We start from the raw sequence: 26,244 nt of genomic DNA, 5'->3' as shown, positions 1-26,244 counted from the left end.
TCTCCTCCTCACTCGGAAACCGATGGGAGACTAAACTCTCAAACCTAGTTGCAATTCCTAACGAAACTCTAGAGAGAGACTCAATGAACATAAAATCAATAACAGTTAATATGTGTCATACGTATGCTGAGGTTATTATTTATCGCCAAAGCTTTATCATTTCTTTTCTCTTTTGTCTATGGCATTAGCCAAAGATCAATATACCTATTGGCTGTGAATCATGCCTAATAAAGCAGAGGTTATTAGTTTAAATCTCACATTCTCTTGTGTGGACATGTCAATATATATTGTATTTCAATTTTAAAAGAAAAAAATTTCATTAAAAATAAAAAAATAAAAGACAAACAATTTAAATTATTTTTTCTACCAATCGTTAAAATAATAAAACATAAAAAAAAAGAAGAAGAGAAAAATACAATTAATCTCTTAGATGACATTTAGTCTCTTCAAATTACAATTACGTTCCAAGTTTTATCCTCCATTAGCATCTGGTAAGGTGCACATCATCACGTGTGATATTTTTTATTTTAATGTAATACGCAAAGGGAAAGGTGTAATTTATAATGGAATAATAAATTGAAAGCATAATCTAGATATTCCAACAGAAGTGGGCCAATGTGAGGATGTGGTTCAACCCGGAATAACCATACCCGGTGACCCATATAAGTGCCCCGACAATGGTGCGTGACTTGGCGCACAGGCACAGCAAACTTTCAACGTATACCACACGGGTCACCTGCGGACACGTCTCTGTTTTTCTCTCTTCCTTCCTTGCCCGTAGCCTGTCCGTACTCTCTGTTCCTCTTCCACGTTTCCAAGCCTCCTCCCAAATCTCTCTCCCCCCCTCTCTCTCTGTCTCTGTAACCGAAAAGCCCTAATTTTGAGCAATTCTAATTTCTTCAATTCCATGCACAAATTCACACCAAGCTAAAAATTCGGTGATTTAAGTTATCAAATCGCTACGTATTCTGTGGGAAAGTTCTCCGACTTTGAACAGCTTTGATTAAATCAGTCTTGCTGATTTAGAAACTTGGGACCCTCTGGTTCCCGAATTGGGCAATTCCAATTCTACGGTTCTCAATTGAATTGAAATTGAATCGGATCGCCTTGGAGCTAGAGCAATTTTGTAAAAATTAAGGGGGGGGTTTTCTGAACGATTCTACGGCTTTTGAATTGAATTTGATCGGTTTGGAGCTCAGTTTTTTTTTGTGAAAGTTAGGGTTTTCTTTGTGAACTGGGGGGAGATGGATTCGAGCCGGAGAGCGGTGGAGTCGTACTGGAGGTCTCGGATGGTCGACGGGGCCACGTCGGACGAGGACAAGGTCGCGCCGGTGTATAAGTTGGAGGAGATCTGCGAGCTGCTGCGATCGTCGCATGTCAGTATTGTGAAGGAGGTCTCGGAGTTTATTCTGAAGCGGCTTGAGCACAAGAGTCCGATTGTTAAACAGAAGGTATGAATTGTGTGTGTGTGTGGTTTTTTTTTTTTGTTCTTTTTGATTGGTGCTTTTGGATTTGGGATTGGGTAGATCTGGGTCTTGAAATTTGATGATTTTTGTTTTGTTGCTTTGAAAATGTGGGAAATGGAGAACAAGTTGTTGAGGATGTGTGGGGGATAGAAGGGGAATTGGGATTTTGAGCGTTGGGTTTTGGGTTGATTTTTTGGTCACTTAAAAATGAAGGTGTCATGGCAAGTAATGCAAAATATGCAGTTTTAGATCTCTCTCTCTCTCTCGCTATAATCTAATCTGCATAAGATATGTACAGTAATGTAGGAATCTTGTTCTACTATATATTGTGGGAATCGTATGAATTAAAGCGTTTTTTATGGGTATGTGTGTTCTGCTTGTAATAATTGCATGCAAGTTCATTATTGCAAATGAGGCAGCAATCCTTAGAAGGTCGAAGTGGGGTGGATGAAATCCCGTAACTATCTTATAGCTTTTCTTAATTGCTTGTGATTAATAGGCTTCCATTTTTATTAGTGACTCCAATTTGCAGAAGGGCCGTTAGTTTGATAGCTTTTGGCCCCCTTTTTTTTTGCTTAGGTTGTGAAGTTTAGTAGGGGTTCCTAGACTAGAAAGATACATAGATTTAGATGGATGACTCTGGTTATAATGGTTGCAGATTGTTACGGAGAATTATGATTTTGTAAGAAGTATTGATACTATTAGGCTGAATTAATGTGCAGGCTCTAAGATTGATAAAATACGCAGTGGGGAAATCTGGTGTAGAGTTCAGGAGAGAAATGCAGAGACATTCAGTGGCTATTCGCCAGTTATTTCACTACAAGGGACAATTGGATCCTTTGAAAGGTGATGCACTTAATAAGACTGTGCGGGACACTGCTCATGAAACTATATCTGCGATTTTCTCTGAGGAGAATGATAAGCCAGCTCCTGCTGAAGATCTTAACAAAAGAATACAGGGGTTTGGAAATACAAACTACGAAATTCCATCGGAAGAAAAGAAATCATTTCTTAGTGAGGTAGTAGGTCTTGGAAGTGCATCTATCAAGCAGGGACTTAGTAATTTCACGCAAGGTCATCTATCAAAAAAGAATGAAAATGGAAGTTACAAGAGTCCAAATCTTCGGAGGTCATTGACTATAGAATCCGAGTATGCAGATAGATACGAACCTGTTGATTATCGGAATGAGACTCAGGGTAGTTTTGGTATTTCAAAGAATGTGGCTAGTGGTCCTTGGAACCAGGATTCAAGAGTAACTAAGGTGGAAATAACCAATGGGGATTCCGGTTCAAGTTATAAAGAAAGTAAGACTCGTGAAGAGAGGTTATTGGAGACCATTGTAACTTCAGGCGGTGTACGTCTACAACCTACTCGGGATGCTATTCAGGTTTTCCTTGTTGAGGCTGCAAAGTTGGATGCTGTGGCTTTAAGTCGTGCCCTCGAGTCAAAGCTCCAATCTCCCCAGTGGCAGGCATGTCAATTTTCTTCATATATTCATAGAAGTCAAGGTTTATTTATTTATTTATTTTTCACTTCTATACTCATTCTCCTTTAATATGCTTTGGTTTCTTTATACGTGGCATGAGCAATAACATGTTTTGTGTTTTTTAAGGAAAACTTGGGAGGCATATTATATGATTATGTATGAAATATCTTATGGTTTTTATGGAATTATCATTGATCAGGTTCGCATGAAAGCTGTCTGTGTCCTTGAGTCAATACTGAGGAAAAAGGATGATGACCATTTTTCCACAGTGGAATCTTATTTTAGTGAAAATAAAGATGCAGTTGTGAGATGTTCTGACTCTCCTCAAGCTTCTCTGAGGGAAAAGGCTAACAAGGTAAACTTTTATTTATTTATTTATCAAGTCCTTTATTTGTATCTCTTTTACTTATCAAAAAAAAAATTTATCAAGTCCTGACTGAATGTATTTGAGCTTTGCTGATTTGTGCTTAATTTGCTTGCATGGCAAATTTTATTATAGGCATCAGTCTAAGTGGTCCTTTCGTCTGTGGTTAGTAATTAACATTAATCGTAACCTGGATTTGGTGGGCTTATTTCTTTGCAACTGAGAAATGGAGTATTGTAATGACTGGGAAGTGTTTTTGAGTCTATTTATCTTTCTCCTTGAACCAAGCCAAACAAAAATGAGGCAGGACTTTGAGTATTCTTGAGGATAAGCAACTTACATGAAGGAGCTCTATTACATTCTGCTCTCTGTTATGAAAGGCTGCTCCTTAAGAATTATTGGATTTTTCTTATGTGGCAAACAAAACGCAGAATAACCTGATTCTTCTTAAACAGAATTGTTATTAGGAGGGCGTGGATAAATTTATTATGAGTGGTAAATTGTGCCTTTTGCGCTGTCTTTGGAGGAAAAGAAATGATAAAAGTTTTGAAAACTGTGAGTGGATGGTGGTGTAACTTGATGTCTTTCTTCTTTAGTACTTTTTGTCTGGCCAGCTGCTTTAGACTTTTATAATGTGCTTGATTTTCATGCTTTTCTTGATCTTTTTTTCTCTTTTTAGATGTTTCTCTTGTATACTTCATGTGTACTTGTGTTATACTTTTAATAAAATTTTGATTGCTTATCAATTTTTTTTTTTTTTTTTTTTTGCTTCACTCATATGAAAAGTCAATTTTTGAGTTTTATCTTGTTGTTACCATGCACAATAATTGCTGAACAATATAGAATTGAAAAGAGAGAGATTAAGAGGGAGAAAGAGTCGAGACACGGATTTAACGTGGTTTGGCAATTTGCCTACGTCCACAGAGAGGCGGCTATATTTTTCTCTTAAAGATCTAGGGTTACTACATAACATATATATATAGGAAATCCCATAAACCCTACTTCTACAGATGTATTTAGGAAAACCCTAAACCCTAAACCCTGCCCACTCTATGTGGGCTTTTTCTCATCTTTCCAATATGGGACCGGAGTGTTACACATGTAGTACTGGAGCACTGCATGACGTGGCCTTGACGAGGACGTCAGGAATTTAAGAGGGGGAGTTTGTAACACCTTGGTTCCATATTGGAAAGATAAGAAGAAGTCCACATAGAGTGGGTAGGGTTTAGGGGATAGGGTTTTTCCTAAATACATCTATAGAAGTAGGGTTTAGGGGATTTCCTATATATATATGTTATGTGGTAACCCTATTTTATTTGGAAAAGTGTTGCAATATCTTGAATATTTTTAGTAATAGTTTATTGCAGCTCTCCACCTTCTATATAAGCGATAGTAAGCCCACTTTTTATTGGTCAATAGAACTAACTCCATTTAGAACTTCTTGACCAATTCTTCCGATGTGGAGATACATATATGTAATGGAATGGTTCTGGCAAGATGTTGCTTCATGCTTCATCTCAGTTCCTGTTTGTATTTTGTGAATCAAAATTTAAACATGTACATAAATTGGCCAGCTTTGTGTCCATTTGATGACATTTTACTGTAGAGATGTGAACTTCCAATTTATAGCTTGGACTGAAATTCTATTCTTTGATTACTTGGGGAATATTTGTGAGTTGAAATAACAATCGGCACTTTATGGTCAGGTTTTAAGCCTTTTGGGTGGAGAACAGACAGACAGCGTGGCAACTTATACAGAAAAGACTCTGAAGGTTGAGACAACTACTGTTGTTCAAATGCCTGACTTAATAGACACTGGTGACTCAGATGATTGCCATGATGGTTCTACTAAGGATCAAAGTGATCAAAATCTCACCAATCTGTCAATTCCAGCCCCTCTGATTGATGATTTATTTGGAGGTGGTCTAGTGACTGGTGTAAGTAGTAGTGAACCAAATAATGTTGACGACCCCTTTGCAGATGTGTCATTTCATGCTGGTGATGGTGGGGAACATGCAGATGACCTCTTTTCTGGGATGACTGTTGATAGACAGGGTTCTAATGAACTTCTTATAGAAGGGAAGAAAAATGGAACTGAACTATTAGATATTTTTGGATCCAATCTTGAACTTCCTCAGGGGCAGGAAACTCCAAAAAAAGATGTTAATGATTTGATGTCAGGTTTGTCCATTAATGAAAATGCCTCAAACATGCAGAAGAAAGGAACCTCTGTCGGAGCTTTTTCTGAAACTATGTTCTCAGATTCAAATAGTCATTCTAGCCATCAGGTTACTAATGACGCTTTGAGTGGCATGTTGAGTTCTCAAACGGCTGTGACAAATGCAAATGCTATGTTTCCCTTTGGTGCTATGCCATACAATATACCTTCGGGCTTCATGTTCAACCCCGCTTTTTCGTCTCAGCCAATGAATTATGCTGCCATGGGTAGTCTCTTTGCTCAACAGCAATTGCTTGCAAAAATGTCTGAGCTCCAACCCCTTGGGGACATGAATGGCCAAAATGTTGGTGTCGGTCATTTTAGTGGAACTGATGTAGCATATGCTTCGGGCCTTCCAGATATATTCAAACCAAACTTTACAACTCAAACTCCTAGTTCATTGATGAACAGTTCAAAGAAAGAGGAAACCAGAGCATTTGACTTTATCTCGGTAAGCTCCAGTTCAGACACTTGTGTTTTGACTGTTTTAATTTTTTGTATCATGGTTTACTTATTCTTAAGTTGTTAATGATAGTCATAGCAATTGAGTGTGCCCTTGGTTGAAATTTTTTTAGAATTCTTAAGTGGTTTTGGACGGGTTTATCATATAGTGATTGGTTTATTATATAAAAAAAATTCAAAATCAGTCTTTATGGTTTAATTTATTTGCAATAAGCTTACTGTGGTTTTAAAATGTCACGAGAGCTTCCTGTGGTATGCAACAATAACATATTAGTCCATACTATCAAATTTCATCAAAAAACTTGACGGATTCCATTAGTGTACCATGTCAGATCTGATAAAATTACGACATGTGTCAGCCAAAATATAAATTATAAATATATAAAAACTAAACACAAAATAAAAAATAAAAATGAATAAACTTAAAAACTGAAAATTAAAAAAAAGAAAAAAAGGAGAGGTGGGGTGTGAAGAGAGGGGGTGCCCTGCGAGCCACCCCCAGCCACACAAAATAACATTCCAATTTCTGAGATGAATCAGCGTCTACCAATGATAGTTAACAATATAGGGATAATCTCTTAATCCTTGGCGGAATCACATTGCATTTGTGTATGGATTCTACATATTTTAGTGGGAAATGAAACCAATTCATTAGATGGGGGGGTCTTGAACATTTTTGTCATCCTTGTCATTGAATTATCTCTTTCTTTACTACAGTTGATTTATGAATTGCTACTAAAATGGATATGGAATTGGACTAGGTTGACATCTTTAGCTTCCAACCTGCAGTAATCTAATGAATGGATCATTTCATGATGTCTTCCTTGATTATGTTGTATCTTGTGTCTGTCTTGTAGGACCATGTTGCCGCAGCTCGTGATCAGAAGAGGGTGCTTTGAATCTTTTGAGCTTATGCTTCATTATAAAAGGACTGCTTTGGGACTTGGATTATGGCTTTACAGCAAGTAGATTGAAGCAGGATATACAATTACAAGAGAGAACGTATTCTTTTCGAATAATGGAACATATGCAAATATTACTCAGACGTGTTTCTGTTCGACTAGGAAGAGGAGCGAGTGGAGAGCATACAGGGATTTTCTGGTAGGAATGGAAGAATGAGAAAATGTTGTGGCCAATTAGTTTTTGAATCTGATTTGGATTGGATAGATGTCTTTCTCCTTAGTAATGTACTTTGCATACTGTTCTGTTATATTCCCCCCTGCCTTCTATTGTTTTTTTTTTTTTTTTCCTCCTAGAGATTACTTGTGGGGGTGCATGCTTTTGAACCCAGAAAGTCAATAAAAAGCACTAGTGTTGTTTAGCTTCAGTAGGCGAGTGGTTTTCAGATTGATTAGTTGGGTCTCGGTGTAGCAAATAAAGGAGAAGGCCAGTAGAATTGTCTCATAGATAATGAATTTGACCTCTGAAAGGAACTTCAATTCCACAGCTATCCAAGCTTTTGTAGGAGGGACCTTGAGTTAAAGAGGTTTGGCGTGATTTGTAGTCGAAGATAAATACAGGTGCGGCGCGGAACGGAATTCGGTCACTCGACTTCTGACTGCTTTTTCTTTGTGGAGAAAACTTTATGATATGAATTACGCATGATATTATAGATACAAGTTAGCACAACTTGAGAACCATACAACAGAGGAGAACCAATGAAACACAAAATAACGAAGAAACTCCATCCCATTCTTCAATCTGACACGTATTACGAACCTCAGCATACTATTAACTAAGTAGTGTCGGTCTGGCAACCTGCAAAAACTCCTTGAAGCAGTTAACTTTATGTTTCATCATGCCCAGTAGATATTCTCATTTCTTGGTTGATTTATGTCTTACATAGAGAGAAGTGGGAAATTCTCAAAAACTCGGAGGGCAGCTTTACCTCCTAGGGTCAACCCTTCTTTCGTAATGAATACAAAAGGGTAGTAAGGTAATTTTCAATTATTTTAGATAGCAAAATGGTAGAAAATTGTAAAGGAGTTGTGATTAATAATAAATAATAATAATAAAAAAAGAAGAGAAAAAAAAATACTTAAGCCCTTTGAGCTAACTTTTGTATTTAAGTTGGCTCCATAAACTGTTAATTGTGACATTAAGATACATCAAACTACCAATTTGTAACTAAAAAGTTCATCTGCGAGCATCAAGTATTAAAATGGATGGAAAAGTGGTGATATGCCGTGCACATGATCACTTTTGTATCTTTCTTCCTAAAATACTATTTTTGTTCTCCTAAAATTCAAAATAAAATAAAAAAGATTACAATAATATATAAAAAAAAAAATCCAAACACCCAAAACAAAAAAGGAGGGGGTGACCAAACCACACCAACAGATTATAGAGGTAGTTTTGCCATCCTCTAAAAACCAAAAATGGTGGTTCGACTACCCCTACGATTGTTCTCAGTTTAGTTCTTATTTTTTATTTTTATTTTTAATAACTATAATAAAGGGGCATTCATGGTATTTCAATTATCAAAGTAGAAGTATTTTGGGAAGAATTTGGTCAAATAGGTCAGGTGCAAGTCACTTAATCACTTTTCCATCCATTCTAACATCTGATGCTGCAGATGGATATATTTTCTTTTCATAAAATGATAATTTGGTGTATTTTAATGTCACAGTTGGCAGTTCACATAGCCAACTTAAAAACAGGTGTTAGTTAATGAGGTTTAAAAAAAAAAAAAAAAAAAAAGGCAGGACAAACAAATGGTCAAGGTGGTTTGGGGGTGAGGCCATAAGGTTGCATGGGGAAAGTTGAAACATTGATGAGCTGCTAGGTGGGTGAGAGGTGAACAAAAAATTGTCATTTTCCCTTACAGTTCATCATCTCCTTTACCTCAAAACCTTCTTTTCACCATTTCCATACACTCGATCACCCAAAAATGATAGGAAAACTTTACAAACAAAATTACACATTTACATTTGGCATTAGAGCCTATGATTTGGGAGTTTCACATCTTTTTGAATCAGTTGCAGGCATGGAAACAACAAGAAGAAAAGCATGAAAGAGTCTTGGAGAACTTGAGCTACCAGATCCAAAAAATCAAGGAATTCATTAAATCTATTTTCATTTAATTCCAATAGAAATGAATCTGTGCATCATGGAACAGAATTGACGCTAAGCGGAACTAAGTTGTCCTGACAGCGTATAATAGCAACAGAAACTAAGAATTGAAGGTTGAAAAGGAAATTCAAGAAGAGAGAAAATAACAAATAAGAAAGAGAGTCCCTAATTGCCCCAAATAAACAAACAGAGAAATAACTCTGAAAGACTTAAATTTAATAGATAATATAAACTGGATTAAAAAAACAACAAAGACTAGATGCCTTTATATAGGCTAAACACCTCCTAAATTAACAAGGAAAAGGAAAAGCAAACCTAATTGGAAAAGGAAAACAAATCGAAAAGAAAAATAAATCCTATTAAGAAAGGAAAAACTCAATCCTTATTGAAAAAGGAAAACTAAAACACACATGCATAATTAAAATAATAATTTTCTAAAATTCCTACTGCATCAAGAATGAAGTTGGAATTTCCAAGATTTGGAGTTGAAAATCCTTCAACCTAGATTTACAAGGCAAATCAATTTTTTTTGCTTCTTGTAGTGTACAAATCTCAGCGTGAGAGCTTATCAAATAGGCTCAAAGGCTTATTTGAGATCCACTTATTTCTGCACCTTACATTCCAATCTCAACATATGTTCTCTCCTCCATTGCAATTGCAGGGGCTTATTGAAGCACATGGTGATAATCATCAACAACAACCTCGACAACTCAAGGATTAAGACTGAAGACAAACAAGTTTGTTGATAATTTGTTGATAACGTGTACAAATACAATCTCAAACTTTCTACTATTTATCTTCACGGCAAATAATGTAAAGTAACAAGAACAGATGATGCAACACTGACTCAGAGAGTAGATCGAGAAAAGACAGCGGGATCCCCAAATAATTTCTTAAGATATTCTAGAGGAAGATGATGGATCTTCAAGGTTGGTCCATGAGTATGACTGGATTGGCATCTTTTTAGTTCTCTGTAGTTGTTTCACAACATCCAACCGCTCGGAAGAATATGGAGAAGGGATCTAAATGCAGTCAGTATAAGAGAAAGCAGGCCGGATTAGGGGAATGAATAGCAGGGGAATAAATGACAAACACAAAGAGAAGCAATTTAAGGAATTACCAAGAATGGCATGTACTTTTTGATTGCTGCTAGCATGGCTGCATGACCTACAACAGATACCTGTTCATAGAAAAAAATTAATCATCTCGTTTATGTAGTAAACTCTGCACTCTTGTGTAGGAAGCCAAATCCCATATTTTGTATACACATGAGAAAGAGCATGTAAATACTTTGTTAAAGCTGGCCTCATTATCACATTATGAACTAAACTTGTTAATTGGTACTCCAAATACCCAAGTCCACAAACTAATATATTAGAATAAAGGTGCTGCTATATAAAAGAATTTGGTTGATCCCATCCAACTTTTCAGAAAGCTAACTCATTAATGGTGATACATGCACAAGCAGCTACTTTGTTGGGTGAGTGATAAAAACAAAGGATATCGAAAGACAAATGATGAAATTCAAGTACTTACAGGAAGTAGCATTAGAATTGTAACTGGAATAAGTGATGCTATATCATTTAAAGTTCTTTTTAACCTCTTTCTTTCCCTCTCTGCCACCCTGTGACCGCGCAATTGATTTAGGAGTAGCTCTATAGCAACCATCAAGTCTGTGAAAAGCAACTGTGTACCCATCCATATATCCTTTAAAACAATTCAATTTGCAATATATATTAGCATCTAAAGGTTTAAAAAAAAAAAAAAAAAAAAAATTTATCCATCGGCCTTACACAACTTGTAGATGCCAACTTGATGCTGTATTTCCTCATCAAACTCTCATGCCGAGGAATTGATTTAGCAGCCACAAAGGTTGTCGTATCTGTCCTAGATAATCTAGTAGTGTGCTATTACAGGACAATAAATAAAATGGTTATTACAAGAAATACAGGCAGGCATGCATGCATTTAACTACAATGAAACAGACACAAACACAAGATTACATCCATGTTAATAATTGTTACCCATTTTTTACTTAGTAGTCATTAAAATGTTGTCATCTGATAGCCACACCCTTTTGTTTAGATCAATCTCAAGAATTATTATCCAATTTTTTCAGCTCAATCATCATGAAGATGCTATCATCTGATAGCCATACCATTTTCTGTTTAGATCCATGTCTTGTGTCACAAGAATTTCGTTGTGCTTCTGAGACTAGTGAGAAGTTAATCGTTCCGTTCGATCGCACAAATGACGAGGGGTCAAGGTCATAGCCATAGGGACCTGTTTCTGAAAACTTTAGCAATTCACTGCAAGTGAAAATCAAAATGAGCACAATTATTTACTCTCTCAAGGTAGTGTCATCAATGTTAAAGTGATTAAATTTACCTCTTCCTATTAGTTTAAGCTTTTGGAATAATTGATAATTTAACTTGGTATTAAAGCCAAATCATCTCGCATTTAAATTAAATATTCCACGTGTTGAGCATCACCTATTAAAAGGAAGTTTGAGCTTACACGTGAGGGGAGAGTGTTAAAGTGTTGATTAAGTGATTAAATTTATCTTTTCCTATCAGTTTAAGCTTTTGGAACAAGTAGTAAGTTTTAACTATCAATACCGGAGAAAACAATACTAAACAAAAGAATCCATCAGCCACATACCCCGATTTATCATAAGCAGCCCAATAGTCTTCCAAACAAATAGTTAGCAGGCTCTGACTGAAAAAGTTGACAACAAGATATCTTTCAGAGCCTATTTCTCACACATAATAGACAAATAAATTCTAAAAAAATGAAGCTCTGAGATGATGTAGACTACCTCCGAAGCAAGAACTCTAGCAAATCTGTATCTAATGGCTTTAGAGTGGAACGGCTGAAGTGAGCATACCCAGAGAAAACATCATAGCATACAGTAAAAACTGTGGTTAGAATAATTTCTGTCCATGCTTGGATTGTAGAATGTTTGGACCTTCTTCTCTTGTGATTGCCTATGCAAGAAAATGCAGTGTAAAAATCAAGCCATCCAATTTCATCAGTTACAACCTGTAAAGATAATTTGTCTGCCTGCATTAGAATGATTATATTTTGGATATTCAACAAAAAAAGAAGAAGAAGAAGAAATGCTGACCTCCATGAAGAGTTGATACGCTAATGTGGAAGAGAGGTCCGGGTAAATGAAAAGGCTACCACATTCCAAGTAGCTGCAGACAAAGTATTTTAAGGACTGAAATGTTTAGAATGGGACAAAAGTGGTAAGTAATCTATACCTCAGGAAGTCTTTAACCTGCTCATCAACATCACTTATGCCCATTTCTGACAAGAATATTCTAGTCCTCTTCCCAAGATATGCAAAGAGTCCTAAAGTAGCCAATTTATCTGCTTTAACCTGTCAAATTTTACAATGCCAGGCAAATTATTTAATGCTCCAGAGAAAGATTCTATGCATATCAAAACTCCAACCAAATCAACCATTGGGTGAGGTCTTTGAGATTTTATAACACGAAAAAGAATTTTTATTGGTATATTATACAACACAGGATTTGGATTTGGATTTGGATAAGAAGGTAAGGAACAGATCTTTGTAACTGCTATAGAAAAGATTTTGGAAATTATTTCAGAATCGACCTTATCATGAGAAAACAAATGTTCTTTGTAGAATGCTGCTTTGAGTTTCTTCTGAGCCAACCCAATCCAAAATTCTAGCTCTTCACTTCTCCTACTGGGGAAAATCTTTGTACCAAAATGGGCCAGGAAGTCCATCTCAAATCCTGCTTCAGTAGCTAAGTGATGTAATTTGTCCACTGAAACAAGACTGTATGAGAGATCCATGAGCTCTAGTAATACATCCTTAACTGACAACTTAATAAAGAGACAGTAGGTGTCCTCAGAACCCAATTTCCCTACTGCAGCACAGCAGCTTATAGCCACAATAATCCCTGCAACACCACTGAATATTTCTGTGCTCAAGCTAGATTCTGAAATGAAGAATAATAGGTGAATTGAACAACAATATGCCTTCGAAATTCTTCAGCATAGGCAAATATAGTAATTGATAAGCTAAAGGATTATCAAAAGGGAGAAATCTTATGCCAAAAGTAGAGTGTTCTTTGAACTAACCTTCCTGCATATTCCATTGACCAATTCTTTAACAAAGGAAGAAAAAATCGGGCTATGCATGGCAGTTCAACCTCTTGAAACCATTCTACCAATCCTGGCTGCCTCATGTTCAATTGATTTTCAATGTACTCCCCAACCAAGTTTACTTTTGGGGACAAGCTGACCAAATGAATGAACAAACAAAAGGTCAGAAGTAGGAGACACTTGTGTCATCAATATATGTCAGATGTTAAACATTTAATTGGGCATGAACTCAACACACTGCAAATCAGTCTATCATTCTTAGTCAAAAATCAGTGGTCTTAGGTGTAGTAGAGCAGTTAAAGAGTTAGTTGATTAGGAAATTCAAGTGCATATTCATAGTATGAAGTTTCTAGCAAAAGACTAGGGCTGAAACAGCGAGTGGTTATTTAACTATTGGCTAACAATGAGCAGTTTTAAGATTTGAAAAAACCGTTAACCGCCTATATACATGAAACAACATCACTTTGGTGTTTAAATATATAAAACTCTAGAAACGACTGCGTAGGTAATAGGGTATTATCGTAAAAACGACATCGTTTTAGGTTTTTTTTTTTTTTTTTTTTTAAAAAAGATGTTAGCAGTTAATAACAGTTTTCTGTTATTTAAAAACCGCTAACCGCCAATAACCATTAACCGTAATCGCCTTTTTACAGTTACAAAAGACAATTGCATACTTACATCTCTCTGACTTGAGAAGATTCATTGCGACAACGTTCACGAGAAAGCAAGATCTCCACTTCAATCGCCATTTTCATCAAGACATAAATTACTACCTGCATGTGCAGCTACTCTAGTTAATGATTCTTGTTCCGACTTTCATTAAAATCTAATAATTTTATTAAAAAAGAAGAAGATATAAATAAATATATACAAACCTTATAAGCAATACGTTTATGCCATTCATGGACATCCTTCCCCACCCATGCCATTGCAAGTGCTGCACCTGTTCCTGACAACTCAAGTGACTCAACTGCATGGGAAAAGCTCCTTGCAGATTCATGCAATACCCATACAAGACAATTTACTCGATTAAATCTCATCCATTTAGCATTAGGATCACCATAATTCTCGCTACTTGCTTGATTAGAAGCCATGCATGATAATGCTAATGAGGAATTTTTGTTTGAAACCCCATAAATTCCTTGCTCCTTGGCCTTGAAACTTAATGGGTGAGGTCCTCCATTGTCTAGTACACCAGATTTTCTGTGACACAACATAGAGAGACAAGGAAATTATTAACTCATCATCATAGGTGGTCGGACTTCTGTCATGAAACAATTCCAGTATTATGTTATTGGAATGTTTAAATGAATCAATATGTACTATTTTTTTTTTTTTAATAATATTATCTTATAAAAAAAAAAAAAAAGAGGAAAATAATCAGGGGTGAGAGATGCATGGTTGTGAGCCACCACACAGATAGAAAGTTGATAAGCAGGAGTAGCCACAAGCAATCCCTTCTGCAACACGAGAGAGAGAGAGAGAGAGACAGAGAGAGCTTACGAGTAGTGAAAAAGTGGTTGAAGTTGCAAAGACAAGTGGGAAGCCATGGGAAAAGAGGAGGGAATGGGAGTTCTTGAAGGTTTAAATAGAGAGGTTTTGAGTGAAGCCATCGAGGCACGATGAGAGAAAGGGTAAAAATGGGTATTATGTTTCATTGGGTTCATCTCCTGCCAGCCGTTTTGCCGTGGAAGCTTTTGGACTTTTGAAAACCGTTGCTTAATTTTTAGGCCCTTGGTCGGGTATGCTTCTTCTTGTGGATAGGACAACTTAATGAGCTGTATTTTCCATAAATCTCCTCTATCATTATAGGTTAATTTCTTAGGTAGGATCTATATTATATTACCCTGTAAATTGTATAGTAAGTCTTTCCTTTTATGCTTCGAAAGTGAGAAAAAAATAAAAAAAATAAGCCTTTCCTTTTGAATGGAATATTATAATAAAGATTTCGGAGTCTGATTTGTTTAGAGGATTCACATCCAACTTGCTGAAGGACAACGTTGACAGTTGCCCGGAAAAAGAATATTTGTTGCTCACCCACTACCACACCCATAAATGTTGAGAGAATTTCGTACTATCGGAGCACCCCCAACATAAGGGTGCCACATGGACAGATGGTTATGCCAAGGAATCTCCCATTACTGTAAAGAAAGCAGTCATTGCAGCAAGTAATTATCAATTCTTTGCACTGTTTACACTTTTCATTGCATTCTTTCTTAGAAAACTTTACTAAAATAAGCATTTGACATATCCAGCAAGTCTCTTTTCTCATCCTCTATGCATTTTGTAGGCACTTTCAACAAACCTATTGGTGGCATGCTGTCAACCTGTACTAACAATTTGGCGGTGTCTCTGGAGAGGCGGGAAGAGGGTCTTCCCTTCCTAACCATTGTGAGTAGCTATGTTAGCTATATTATACAAGACTTGACTGCCGGTTAAAAAAAAAACTTAAAGCTTGTTTGAAATTGCATTTGAAAAATAGAATTTTTAAGTCAAAAAATGTTTTTGAGCAAAAGCTTCATTTTTAAGCTTTTGCTAAAAGTGCATTTTAGCCATTTTTAAGTTTTTTGGACCCTTAAAAGCGCTTTTAATTCTTTTTACCAAACAAATATTTTTTTGTTCAAACGAATTTTTTGAGTATTAAAAGCATTTTTAAGCCTTTCAAACGCAATCCCAAACAGGCCCTTATGCTAGTAAGGCTCACCCTGAGTTAATGGGGTTATTTTTACCCAAAATCAATCCTCACTAACTACAATCACACCTGCAAAATTTATACTTTCACTTTTCTTTTTGATTGTTTTACATGTATTTCCAATTTCCATGATAATAGATACCAATCATGGAAAAGACACTGCCAAATAGAAAAGCTCTTCCTCCACTTGATTGTAAACCTCAGTTATCAATCCTCTCGTTGACATTCTCACCAGAAGCTTCGATGGCACCTTCCTTCCCAAATCCTAGTTCTGACATGTCTTGCTTTGCCATCAAGTTCCTGCAATATATGCCAATAAAAAAGCATGTAGCAACTCTTTTACATAAAAGAAACCTGAGAAAGCCAATGACATGATTTGTCGAATACTTTCAGTTTTGCGTTGCACAAAAAATGCTTTTATAATTTTTATATTAATTTTCTCACAACTTATCATACAGAATCAGTAGTCATAAAACAGAAGTCTAGTGATTTAAGGAAAATCATTTTGACCAATTTAAATCATGGTCTCTCAAATAGCATTGATTTCTTTGGTTGAGTTGACTTCTAGCTTTCACAATTGATCTTAATAGTTTAGCATTATAGCATGCAGCATGTGAGATCATGCCACATCATTCATAAGCCACCATTTAGATTATAAGCTCATATAGGATTTCCTACAAGCAAACGTAAAGCCCAACAAACAATACAGGAACTGATTACTGTGTTGTTTACTGGACGTTTGATGTAATATCACCAGGAATTACACATCACTGACTCGACACAAGTGCAAAATTTTTAACTTTCTTGAAAATAAGGACAAGCACTGAAAAGTATTGACTATGACAAAACACAAGTGCATAATTTTTATCATTATCTTCAAAATAACAACAAATTTTCTAACTCTACACAAGCTCCCTAAATGCAGCGTCTGTGTTTGTAGTCAGTTAACAGCTTTGTTACCCCTTAGAAACAAGTTCTGGCTTTTTTTCTAACATATGAACCATAAAGCATTCATCCTATATTCATTACGAAATCTTGAGATCAAACAAGTTCACATCAGTAAATTCTCTAACTCCATCCTGCATTAACCTTGCTAGAGAAAAATAAAGCACGCATCTAAGAGAGTTGGTGCTCTAATACAGCACTATATTGTATTACACATTTAGTACCTCTAAATTCCTACCCCATGGATAAATGTCTTTCTGAGTTTCAAAAACTATACAGTCTAAATAAAACTACGTTCACTCTGCTGTTTGCACAAAAATAAGAATAATGTGTAATAAAGTACAAAAAACTCACTTTTCCATACGACACTCTAGATACTTCTTTGAAAAGCGTCTGCATTTTTCAGATTGGTGACCCAAAGATTTTAGACAGCTGAGGTATTCTTTCTTTTCCTGAAATAAAGCCCATGTATAAACTAAGCAAGTATGAAACTGAGACATTATCATTTGGACATTCTCCAACATGTACAACTTAACTTAAGCATTCAAAGAAAAACAAAATCAAGAGTCAGTTTTGTAATGGAAACTCTAAAGCAACACTACCAGGTCACATAAATGCATGTGATCCAAAGGGAAGACTCCTTTTTCTGGAGGCACTGGTCTCAGTCCTCTATTCCCACCAAATGCACCACCTGCAAAACATTAACAACTTCGGAAATAGAAGGAAATAACATTTGCCCTACAGTGAGGCTTTTAATAATTCTTTCACAGGTTAAGCCTCACCAAAGGTTGGCAATGGCCAGAAAAGAAAAGGACTGTGCATGTGAGTTTCCATGGGCAATCCAGAACACAATAGTAAGTTCCACATTCACAATCAAAATTAATCCAGGTCCTGAAAGACATTGTTAATAATTTTCACTTTATAAAAGATCCAATAAGAAAGAAGTTTTGAGTTTTACATAATGAAAATATATAAAGTTCAGTTGCAATCTTAGAAACTCGCCAGCAAGTATTTTGGGGTGTATCAAAAATTGAATGCTTGGGACCTGGGGCATATCATTTGTCCTTACTTGATCAAACAAGAATTCATCTTGTTTTTCACGTATCAAAGCTCAAACGAATGGTTGGAAAATAAAGAGGTAATTTGCTTAGAGCTAACCTCAATGTCAAATGAAGGAGAACCACAGAGTGAACATAGGCGGTGTTAGACTATCGACAAATATCGAGCGGCTCCAAAAGCATTATAGAGGCACTAGTGCATTGCTGCAACCTACCACTGGAAGATGCCACCTGGGAAGACATTGGCCAGCTGACTAAACAGTTTCCTACTTTGGACCTTGCTGTCGAAGGGGGAGGAATGATTGGGCACATAAGCCTATCCCAAAGATTTAGAACACATGCTCATGGTGGGGGGACTTTGTTATGCCTTGTTCGTGGAGGTTGAAATAGAGAAGGAAAAGAATTGGTATGGGAACGAAAGATGAGAGCACAATGGGACGTGGTTAAAGGGCTTGTGCGTGTCATAGTGGGGAGTTGTTAGTGGTAGTGGTATTTGTCAATTGTAATTGTGCTATGTCTTGTATAGAACTACTATAACGTTCTTCGAGCAGGTCCCTCTGGGTGGCTTGGCTAAATCTAAATTTGATTAAGGGGAGGTGTTTTTGGTGGCTTCAAAGTCCCTCAAGATTCTACTTGGAGTTGGAGAAAAATTCTCAAGCTCCGGGATATAGTCAAGAAGTTTTTGAAATTTCATGGCATCTGGATGGTATCTTATTTGATAAGTATGGTTATAGGGCATATATGATGCTAGAAATAAAATAGATGGAGCTGTCCAATGTTATATATGTTCAACCTATCCAATATCTTCTCTTTAACCTCCAAATCCAACAGCCAAATGAGAACCCCATTGCGTTATCAAAATTTTAGGGCAGTCAAAGAAACAAATTCAGTTAGTCAATCAGCTGAACTCACAACAATATAAGCTTACTCGAGTGAGTTCTTTCACTTATATTTTCTGCGAGAAGTAAAACAAAAAGAGTACTAAATAAGCAAACAAACAGAGAAGAGGCGGATTACCTGCACTCATTTGTAATAGCTTCTTGACTGCTTTCTGCGATGGATGAAACAGATTCTTTCAATTCACTGCGCAATGGAGGACAGAAAATTAGTCTAAATGAAAATAGTTTGAAAACAGGAAAACAATTGGGCGGCGGAGCCACCCCTCCTGGGCTGGGGAGAGGGTGGAAGTGGTGGATCCGGACCCCTCCGGTGACTCCAACCCCACCCCTCCCAGCAGTCGGGAGGGGTTCGATCTCTGCCCCATCCCCGTTTTGGAAGGGGGTGGATTCCGCCCCCTCCCGACGCAGGGAAAGGATGGAGCCACCCCCTCCTACTCATCCGCATCTTCCCCGTGCCGAATGACGGGTGATCGGGCATCGCAGAAGGGGTGCACCCCATTGGCCTGCTCTGTTGGATGATCTGTTTGGAGGGCTCAGCCGATCCCATACGCCGCAGCGACCAATTTTCTGGGAGTTGGGAGCTTTCAGAAGTTTGTTGATGAATCCAAATTGATTTCGGATGGATTGGGACGAAGGCAGAATGAAAGAACAAGGAAAAATGTGATAAAATATCTGTTGCTTACCAATTGTTTAATCAAATGCGTGAAAGAAAACGGTTCCAGTGAACAATTTGTGTTGGAATGAATGCGCAGTTGCAATTATTGCTTCCTATTGTTGTGTTAGCGGAAGGATGGACGAAGTGCGAGCAATGTGTCGAACTCAAGAATCAAAGATGACGAAGGCATGTATGTAGATTCACAAGCCCGTCCGACAATCCGGTCTATAGCCGCTCTGAACTTAAAGCTCGTTTGGGGGTGCGATTTTAATAAGTGCGATTTTAAAAATTGTGTTTTTAAAATTACACAGGCGTTTGGTAAAGTATACTAAAAAGTATTTTTTTTATCAATTGAATGTTTGGATAACATTAGCATATAATTGCTGTTTTATGACCAAATTACCAATAAGGATGAACAAGACAGAGATGATGAAGAAAAGAAAAAAAGAAAAGAAAAGAAGGGTTTTAATATATTTTGTGTGGGTATTCTTGGTATTTTTTTCATTCTCGTTCTAAAAAAGGTAACTATTGCGCCAAATATCTTTTTAATAAAAATCGTGATTTTGTTTTAAATTCGTACTTTTTCAAATAAGCACCTTCGAATCAGCTTATGAAAATCGCAGATTTTTTTACGATTTTAAAATTTGGGTTTTTAAAATCGCAATCCCAAACGCCCTAAAATTGCGATTTGATTTAAAATCCCAGATTATTTTTTTAAAAACGCACTCCCAAACGCACCCTTAATTCGGTTGGTTTAATAAATGAGGTGATTTCATCAATACAAAATTAGTAAGATGCTCTCAATTTTAAATAAAATCAATATCAGAATTTGTGTATATCAAGTTAACTAGTTGGGATGGCCCGTTGAATACACGTGCTTGGTTCCTTGTGTTATATATTTATTCAATTATCTATTATCATATCATATATCATATATGTTGAAGCAGTTTCCGGTACGGTGAACTTGAGGGAATCCAAGTCTCCGAGCTACGCCTTTTGCTGTTTGCCTCTCTGTAAGACTTGCAAAACTAGAGCACACTTTAAGAGGATGCACTGGGTGTTGGCCAGCGGTTCCTCATCTGATGCTTAAGTTAGTGTGTATGTGAGCTTAGTATATCTCTTAGTCCCCCACGTACCTTTGGAGTGAGGCGTTTTATAGTTGATCATGCAGAGGTGGTTATGATGACCGGGTGGAGGATCCGGGATTTGGGCGCAATGGCTGGTAGAGTTAATATTTATGTCTCCTTCCTTTATGATCGGTAAAAGGCCGTTACACATATTGACAGGATTCCGAGGATGGCATGTATCTGTCAGGAGTCTTTAAGAGCAGGATCGTAACCATTCCGGTGATCTTGCTATGTGCGAGTTGTCCATGTAGCCCTGTTGTTTCTTGATTATGTGGCCCAATATTTGGTCTTTGGTCGTCCGAGAGTGTAAGGGGCGACGCCGTATCCATTGCTTTGTGCTTGGTCGCATTCAGTGAGCCCATTTGGATGTATCGGGCATTCTTGGGTCATTGGGCCTTCGACCTATGGGTTCGGGTGATGGGTTTATGTGTAACAGTTACCCCCCAAATTTTTTCTGCCGAAACTTCGGGAGGAGAGAATTCAAACTCTCGATCTTCTAATAGTGTTCTTTTCTCGAGGGTAGACCGTTCAAGTGCTTTTCCTTGCTCGGTTCCCTGTAGACGTTTTTCTTGGCGTCTTAACCATTTATGGAACCTGACATCTGCACGCTCCGGATATTCCAAGATTTGTTGCAATCTTGCGATTTTCAAATCTTTTGTCTCTATCCATGTATATGTGCCGTTGTTTGTCCACGTGTTCTTCTGGAAGTGGTCCGGAAATTGACAAAATAGGTGTCGATTTGTGAATGGTACCTTTGGTCGTGTCTTTTGAAGGGAAAGATGGCTCGAGTCTCTTCGGTTCAGGTGTGACTGCAGGCTCATGATGTCCTTGTATTAAATGCCCTGCGTCTTGTCCGAGGTTTCCCATTCTATAAAGATTTCGTCGTCGACCTTCATTGCTTAAGCCTTCTAGATCTCCATCCATTTTCCCAGAGTTTAGTGTATTTTGATCTTTCCAATGATCATGTCTTCTCAAAAACTTCCAGTACAGGTCAACGAGATCGTTGAGGAGCAATCACCGAAGATTCCTCTGACTCTCCATTCAGGCGGCTCTTCCGCTAAAGTGCGTCCGGTTGGCGAAGCGTCTCCTTCATCCTTGCGCCTGGACTTCCCGCATCGGCAAAGATCTTACTTCTCGGTGGAGGATGAGAGGGTGCTCCGCCACAACTACGACATTCCCTCGTCGGTTTCTCTAAGTTTTCCAGATGGCTCTACCGGAATGGTCGGCGGTCCTAGAGATATATATGTCCATGAACGTATGTTCATGGCAGGGGTTTGCCTACCCTTTTTTCCCATAGTGAGAGAAATGTTATCTTTCTTGGGGGTGGCTCCTGTGCAATTGATGCCAAACGGTTGGCGTTATTTCATGGCCACGCTTCTGTTGTGGCCTTCTGTATTTTCGGGGAAGATCCTGTCGATCCCCAAATTTTTAAACATATATGGGCCTCATTTTTATCCGACTTCCGAGACGGTTACCTTCATGGTTCGTGGAAAGAACCAATTTATCGAGCTCGGGAAGACATACTCCAACAACAAGCATTGGGCGGAGAAGTTCTTTTACATATCCGGAGCTTGGGAGGCGTCGGCGTCCGAGGTTCTGCCTTTGCAACATTCTGTTCCCTGAAAGTGAGGGGTCTCCTGAGAAAGCTGTAAGTACTTTTGGTTCTTCCTTTCTTCTTCTTTGTCCTGCTTTACACGTCCTTATTTCCTTTTCCTTGGCAGGGAAGGAGTGCCCTGCTCTGAACCTGGACTAGCAAGGCCGAGTTGATTACATCCTGGAGTATTCTCAGCTTCCCGAGAATGCGAATCAGATGCTTTTTGGTAACATCGTTACTGACTCAGCTCTTCGTGAGTTTCTGGGGTACTAGATTCCTGAGGACAAGACTATTTGGGATCGTCAGGGGAATCCCAAGAGACCAAATCCAACCAATGACAAAATGGTTCCGAAGTCGCCTGCTTGGCCCCAAGCAAGAAGAGTTGAGCACACAAGAATGTCTCCTCTTCGGGCAAGTCAGCTACCACCGCAGTGCCGGATTCAGCTTCTAAGTCATCGGAGCTTCATATTCAGGGCCAAGTTTCGTCAGCTCTAGTATCCGTGGTGGACCTACCGGTGTCCAAGTGAAAGGCTAATAGAGGCAAAGCACCCTTGGAGCCGCTTTCAAAGAAAGGGCATGTGGACAAATCGAGGGATCTCCTGGACGTGCTGGCCTCTGTTCGGCCTGATTCCATACCGATAACTTTCGGTCCTCCTCATGGCTCGGACGAGGTTTAGAGCCCCTTTTTGCAGCGGAAGCTGCTCCTCTCCACATAGTTCCCTTGGATGCGCGACCTTGGGAATCAGGATAGCCAGTGGCCACTCGACGTGAGACCCGTACTACATCTCCTCCCGAGGATAGGCCTGTAGACCCCCGGCTAAACCATCTGACCAGGTTCCCGTATACCGAGGACAACCGCTTAGAGGGCATTCCGAGAGGAGTTCGCCAATAATTAGGTCTTTGGCCTCGGGTTTGGTGGGAAACCCTTTATCAGTTGTTACCAAGTTGCTTCCAGCGAATTATACCCGAGAAGAGGGCTGGCTTACTCCAGAGATGTTTGTGGACAAGTTGATCCATTGTCATTATTCGGTAAGTTGCTTGCATTTCCCCCTTGTTTCCTTTTTTGAGTATCTTTGCTGTTTCTAACGTGATTTCCTTTCATGTAGTGCTCCACTCTCATCGCGAGTTGGTACAAAGAGTTTTAGGAAGGCCAGCGGGATTATGCTGATGAGAGAGCCACTCTTCGAGATTTGGTTCAGAAGATGAGCAATCGGCAAGAGGCCTCTGGTTCTTAGGATCCTAATTCCGAGGTGGAAAGTCTCCGCTGTTTGCTAGCAGAATAGGAGAACGAGCTCTTTGAGAGCAAACTAAGACTCCGTGAGTCAAAGTTAGCTAATGCTCATCTTTAAACGCGCCTAGACATTGCCGACTGGAGGGGCCAGGAGTTGGCGGAACGTGTTACAGAGGCGTAGTCCACAGCTGCCCGATCGGTTGCGAAAAATGCAAAAATCGTGGAGGAGCTTTCTGAGGTTCGGGTTTCTAAAGAGGGCTTTCGAAAACTTTTCGAGACGCTTGAGGCTCAATTATCCCAATCGGAAGACGCTCGTGAGAAGCGTGTAGGTGATTTGGGAGCTTCCCAGGCCATGTGTGATCAATTTTGCCAAGGGTTTCGCTACTGGAAAGCTAAAGCTGTTTGTTATCTTGCGGAGCTGTCGTTTGTTCCCTGGCTTTGAGATTTACTGTGGGCCTGCGGATTTCATTGGGGTTTTGAGAATCATCGGTATTTGACCATCCGTAGAGATCAGTTTGGTATTGACCCTGCCACAGTGGAGTTAAACTTCTTGGAGGTGCCCGCTGTTGCTGTTGAAGAAATGGTTGATGCAGGCAAAGAATTGATTCCTGATGTTTCGGAAGTCAATGTGCATGGGTTCCGCCCGGAACCGAACTTACCCCACGAGCCTTTTGGTCTCGAGATTGTCATAGATGATGATGCTGATGATGTGGAAGTGGCTCCCCATACTTAAACATTTTTTGTTTGTTTGTATAAGGAATTTTTGCTCTGTGCATATTTGAACTACTGTTGAATTTCTGATAGTTTTGGATGCTTTGAATGCTTTGATATTTCTGGGCACTTTTGAATGCCTTCGTTGTTGTATTCTATGGTCGGGTGTCCTACCCCCCATGGCCGAGGATTAAAATGTATTTTAAACCTCGGTCATTAAATTTTCCACTATTCTTTTGGTATCTATCGTTTCAGATTTCGGAGATCATCATTATTATGCATGATCATCCATGGCGGGACACGTGGTGCGTTGCAGTTTGGATTTCCTAGGCGACTCTGCATGGGATGTCTCTTCACATTTAAACGTGACCTTTCATTTTCCAAGGGCTTAAGTACTATAAATATCCCTTTGGATGTAAGGTATTTTCATTCAATTGACTTCGATTTTTCTTTTTCTTTGATTTCTTTCGTCATGGCTTCTGCTTCTTCATCTGGGAGTTTGGCGGAGATAGAGTCATCAGCTGCCTCCTTTTCTTTTCCTGGTGGTGTGGGTTCTTCATCCCGCTTACCAAGTGAGCGGCTTCGTCCTTGTGCCCCTTGTGATTTTGAGGCAAAGATTGCCGAACTACATTTGTTGTTGGAGGCACGGGAACAGTGCTTGGTGGACCGCTCTAATCAGTTGGTGAAGTTGACAACGGATATTGAAGTGAAGGACTATCAGATAGCCTGGAGAGATCGGCAGCTAAAGTCACGTGACCGGCGAATTACGGATCTCGAGGCTTATCTCGTTAGCATTCACGAGAAAAGATGGGAGAAAGCCTCCGAGTTTTACTCCGCCACCCGGCTGTTTCTAAAGGAGGAAGAGAAGTGCCGGAGACTTCGCAGAAAATACTGGCTCTGGAAGGCTAGGGCTTTTAAGAAAAATGGTCTGTCCAGTGAAGGTCACCGACAGTAGCCTTCGATATAAACGGCAATGGCCCTTCCAGGGCCTTAAATTTCTTGTTCATCATATTCCTGGGTGATTGCTCAAATGTGATTCTTTGTACAACATCACTTTGGACTTAGACCTGGATGTGATGCCTTTGATGTAGTTGGATACGCAAGTAGTAGAGTGTCTGTTGTTGCTCGATTTTTCATGTAACTATTTTTACTTGATATTTTGTGGCTGTTGTAATTGAATCTTCCTGTAATGTAAAAATGTTCAATGAAACATTTACCTTAGATTCCTTTGTTGTGTTGTGCTTTGCTTTTTTGGAATGATTTTCACTTTTGTTGTGAGATGAATCCTCTTCTTGGTTTTGTTTGTTTGTTATGCTGTGCTTGAATGTCTGTGTTGATGAATCCTCGGTCTTCCCGGTTGGATTTTGCTAAGATTTTGTTCCCTTGTTTCCGGGACGAGGATTTTTTTGTTAAGGGTTTAATCCCTTGTTCCCGAGGCGGGAGATTTTTTTTGCTAAGGGTTTACTCCCTTGTTCCCGAGGCGGGAGATTTTTTTTTGCTAAGGGTTTACTCCATAATTCCCAAGGCGGGAGATTTTTTTTTGTTAAGGGTTTACTCCCTAGTTACCAAGGAGGGAGATTTTTTTTTTTGCTAAGGGTTTACTCCCTAGTTCCCAAGGTGGGAGATTTTTTTTGCTAAGGGTTTGCTCCTTTGTTCCCGAGGCGGGATATTTTTTTTGCTAAGGATTTCCTCCCTAGTTCCCTAGGGGGGAGATTTTTTTTGCTAAGAGTTTACTCCTTAGTTCCTGAGGTAGGAGATTTTTTTTGCTAAGGGTTTACTCCCTAGTTCCCGAGGGGAGATTTTTTTTTGCTAAGGGTTTACTCCCTAGTTCCCGAGGGGAGATTTTTTTTTGCTAAGGGTTTACTCCCTAGTTCTCGAGGCGAGAGATTTTTTTGCTAAGGGTTTACTCCCTTGTTTCCGAGGTAAGGGATTTTTTCTTTTTTTTTTTTCATTAAGGGTTTATTACTTCGTTTCCAAGGCGAGGGATGTTTTTTTTTTTTTGTTAAGGCTTTACTCCCTTGTTTACGAGGCTACTGCAAGACAGGGAATTTATCGCCGGGCCCGATCGTCGTTTTGACCAAGGGTTCTCCGACACTCAAATGAGTCTTCATAAATAGATTTTT

At 38.6% G+C, this 26,244-nt stretch overlaps 4 protein-coding genes across 4 annotated transcripts; 1 reads left to right on the top strand and 3 right to left on the bottom strand.

Annotated features, from left to right (window-relative positions):
* Positions 1-709: 709 nt before the first annotated feature.
* On the top strand, positions 710-7,324 carry LOC132186707 (protein MODIFIED TRANSPORT TO THE VACUOLE 1). Its single transcript, XM_059600724.1, has 5 exons — positions 710-1,451; positions 2,189-2,938; positions 3,153-3,308; positions 5,024-5,986; positions 6,855-7,324. The coding sequence occupies exons 1-5, from the start codon at positions 1,245-1,247 to the stop codon at positions 6,894-6,896; spliced, it is 2,118 nt and encodes a 705-aa protein (XP_059456707.1). The 5' UTR covers positions 710-1,244; the 3' UTR covers positions 6,897-7,324.
* A 2,197-nt stretch (positions 7,325-9,521) lies between these two features.
* On the bottom strand, positions 9,522-10,762 carry LOC132186038 (uncharacterized). Its single transcript, XM_059599817.1, has 3 exons — positions 10,606-10,762; positions 10,190-10,249; positions 9,522-10,091 (listed from the first exon to the last, which is right to left on the bottom strand). Exons 1-3 carry the CDS (start codon positions 10,735-10,737, stop codon positions 9,963-9,965), a joined length of 321 nt encoding a protein of 106 aa, XP_059455800.1. The 5' UTR covers positions 10,738-10,762; the 3' UTR covers positions 9,522-9,962.
* Positions 10,737-14,303, bottom strand: LOC132187939 (uncharacterized). Its single transcript, XM_059602359.1, has 12 exons — positions 14,085-14,303; positions 13,888-13,982; positions 13,275-13,344; positions 13,186-13,189; positions 12,694-13,043; positions 12,336-12,454; positions 12,197-12,269; positions 11,888-12,111; positions 11,731-11,787; positions 11,228-11,378; positions 10,863-10,976; positions 10,737-10,742 (listed from the first exon to the last, which is right to left on the bottom strand). The coding sequence occupies exons 1-12, from the start codon at positions 14,301-14,303 to the stop codon at positions 10,737-10,739; spliced, it is 1,482 nt and encodes a 493-aa protein (XP_059458342.1).
* Positions 14,304-15,915: 1,612 nt separating this feature from the next.
* LOC132188804 (uncharacterized) lies at positions 15,916-19,674 on the bottom strand. The gene is made up of 5 exons (XM_059603355.1): positions 19,487-19,674; positions 18,922-18,987; positions 17,449-17,537; positions 17,201-17,298; positions 15,916-16,201 (listed from the first exon to the last, which is right to left on the bottom strand). Exons 2-5 carry the CDS (start codon positions 18,929-18,931, stop codon positions 16,102-16,104), a joined length of 297 nt encoding a protein of 98 aa, XP_059459338.1. The 5' UTR covers positions 18,932-18,987; positions 19,487-19,674; the 3' UTR covers positions 15,916-16,101.
* Positions 19,675-26,244: the final 6,570 nt, after the last annotated feature.

This window comes from Corylus avellana, chromosome ca7, assembly GCF_901000735.1.
Source record: "Corylus avellana chromosome ca7, CavTom2PMs-1.0".
NCBI classification, from domain to species: domain Eukaryota; kingdom Viridiplantae; phylum Streptophyta; class Magnoliopsida; order Fagales; family Betulaceae; genus Corylus; species Corylus avellana.
The sequence above is the reverse complement of the archived record's forward strand: the minus strand, read 5'-3'. Positions and strand labels throughout refer to the sequence as shown.

Coding starts and splice junctions, on each gene's coding strand:
- LOC132187939 (XM_059602359.1), bottom strand. CDS start 14,303: ATGGCTTCTAATCAAGCAAGTAGCGAGAATTATGGTGATCCTAATGCT. Junction 13,345..13,887: donor TCTTCTCAAGTCAGAGAGAT/GTAAGTATGCAA, acceptor TCATTTGGTCAG/CTTGTCCCCAAAAGTAAACT. Junction 10,977..11,227: donor ATGGATCTAAACAGAAAATG/GTATGGCTATCA, acceptor GTCCTGTAATAG/CACACTACTAGATTATCTAG.
- LOC132188804 (XM_059603355.1), bottom strand. Junction 17,299..17,448: donor ACATGCATTTATGTGACCTG/GTAGTGTTGCTT, acceptor GCTTTATTTCAG/GAAAAGAAAGAATACCTCAG. Junction 16,202..17,200: donor CTAGAGTGTCGTATGGAAAA/GTGAGTTTTTTG, acceptor CATATATTGCAG/GAACTTGATGGCAAAGCAAG.
- LOC132186038 (XM_059599817.1), bottom strand. CDS start 10,737: ATGGTTGCTATAGAGCTACTCCTAAATCAATTGCGCGGTCACAGGGTG. Junction 10,250..10,605: donor CAATTCTAATGCTACTTCCT/GTAAGTACTTGA, acceptor TTCTATGAACAG/GTATCTGTTGTAGGTCATGC. Junction 10,092..10,189: donor AAAAGTACATGCCATTCTTG/GTAATTCCTTAA, acceptor GACTGCATTTAG/ATCCCTTCTCCATATTCTTC.
- LOC132186707 (XM_059600724.1), top strand. CDS start 1,245: ATGGATTCGAGCCGGAGAGCGGTGGAGTCGTACTGGAGGTCTCGGATG. Junction 1,452..2,188: donor GTCCGATTGTTAAACAGAAG/GTATGAATTGTG, acceptor ATTAATGTGCAG/GCTCTAAGATTGATAAAATA. Junction 2,939..3,152: donor TCCAATCTCCCCAGTGGCAG/GCATGTCAATTT, acceptor ATCATTGATCAG/GTTCGCATGAAAGCTGTCTG.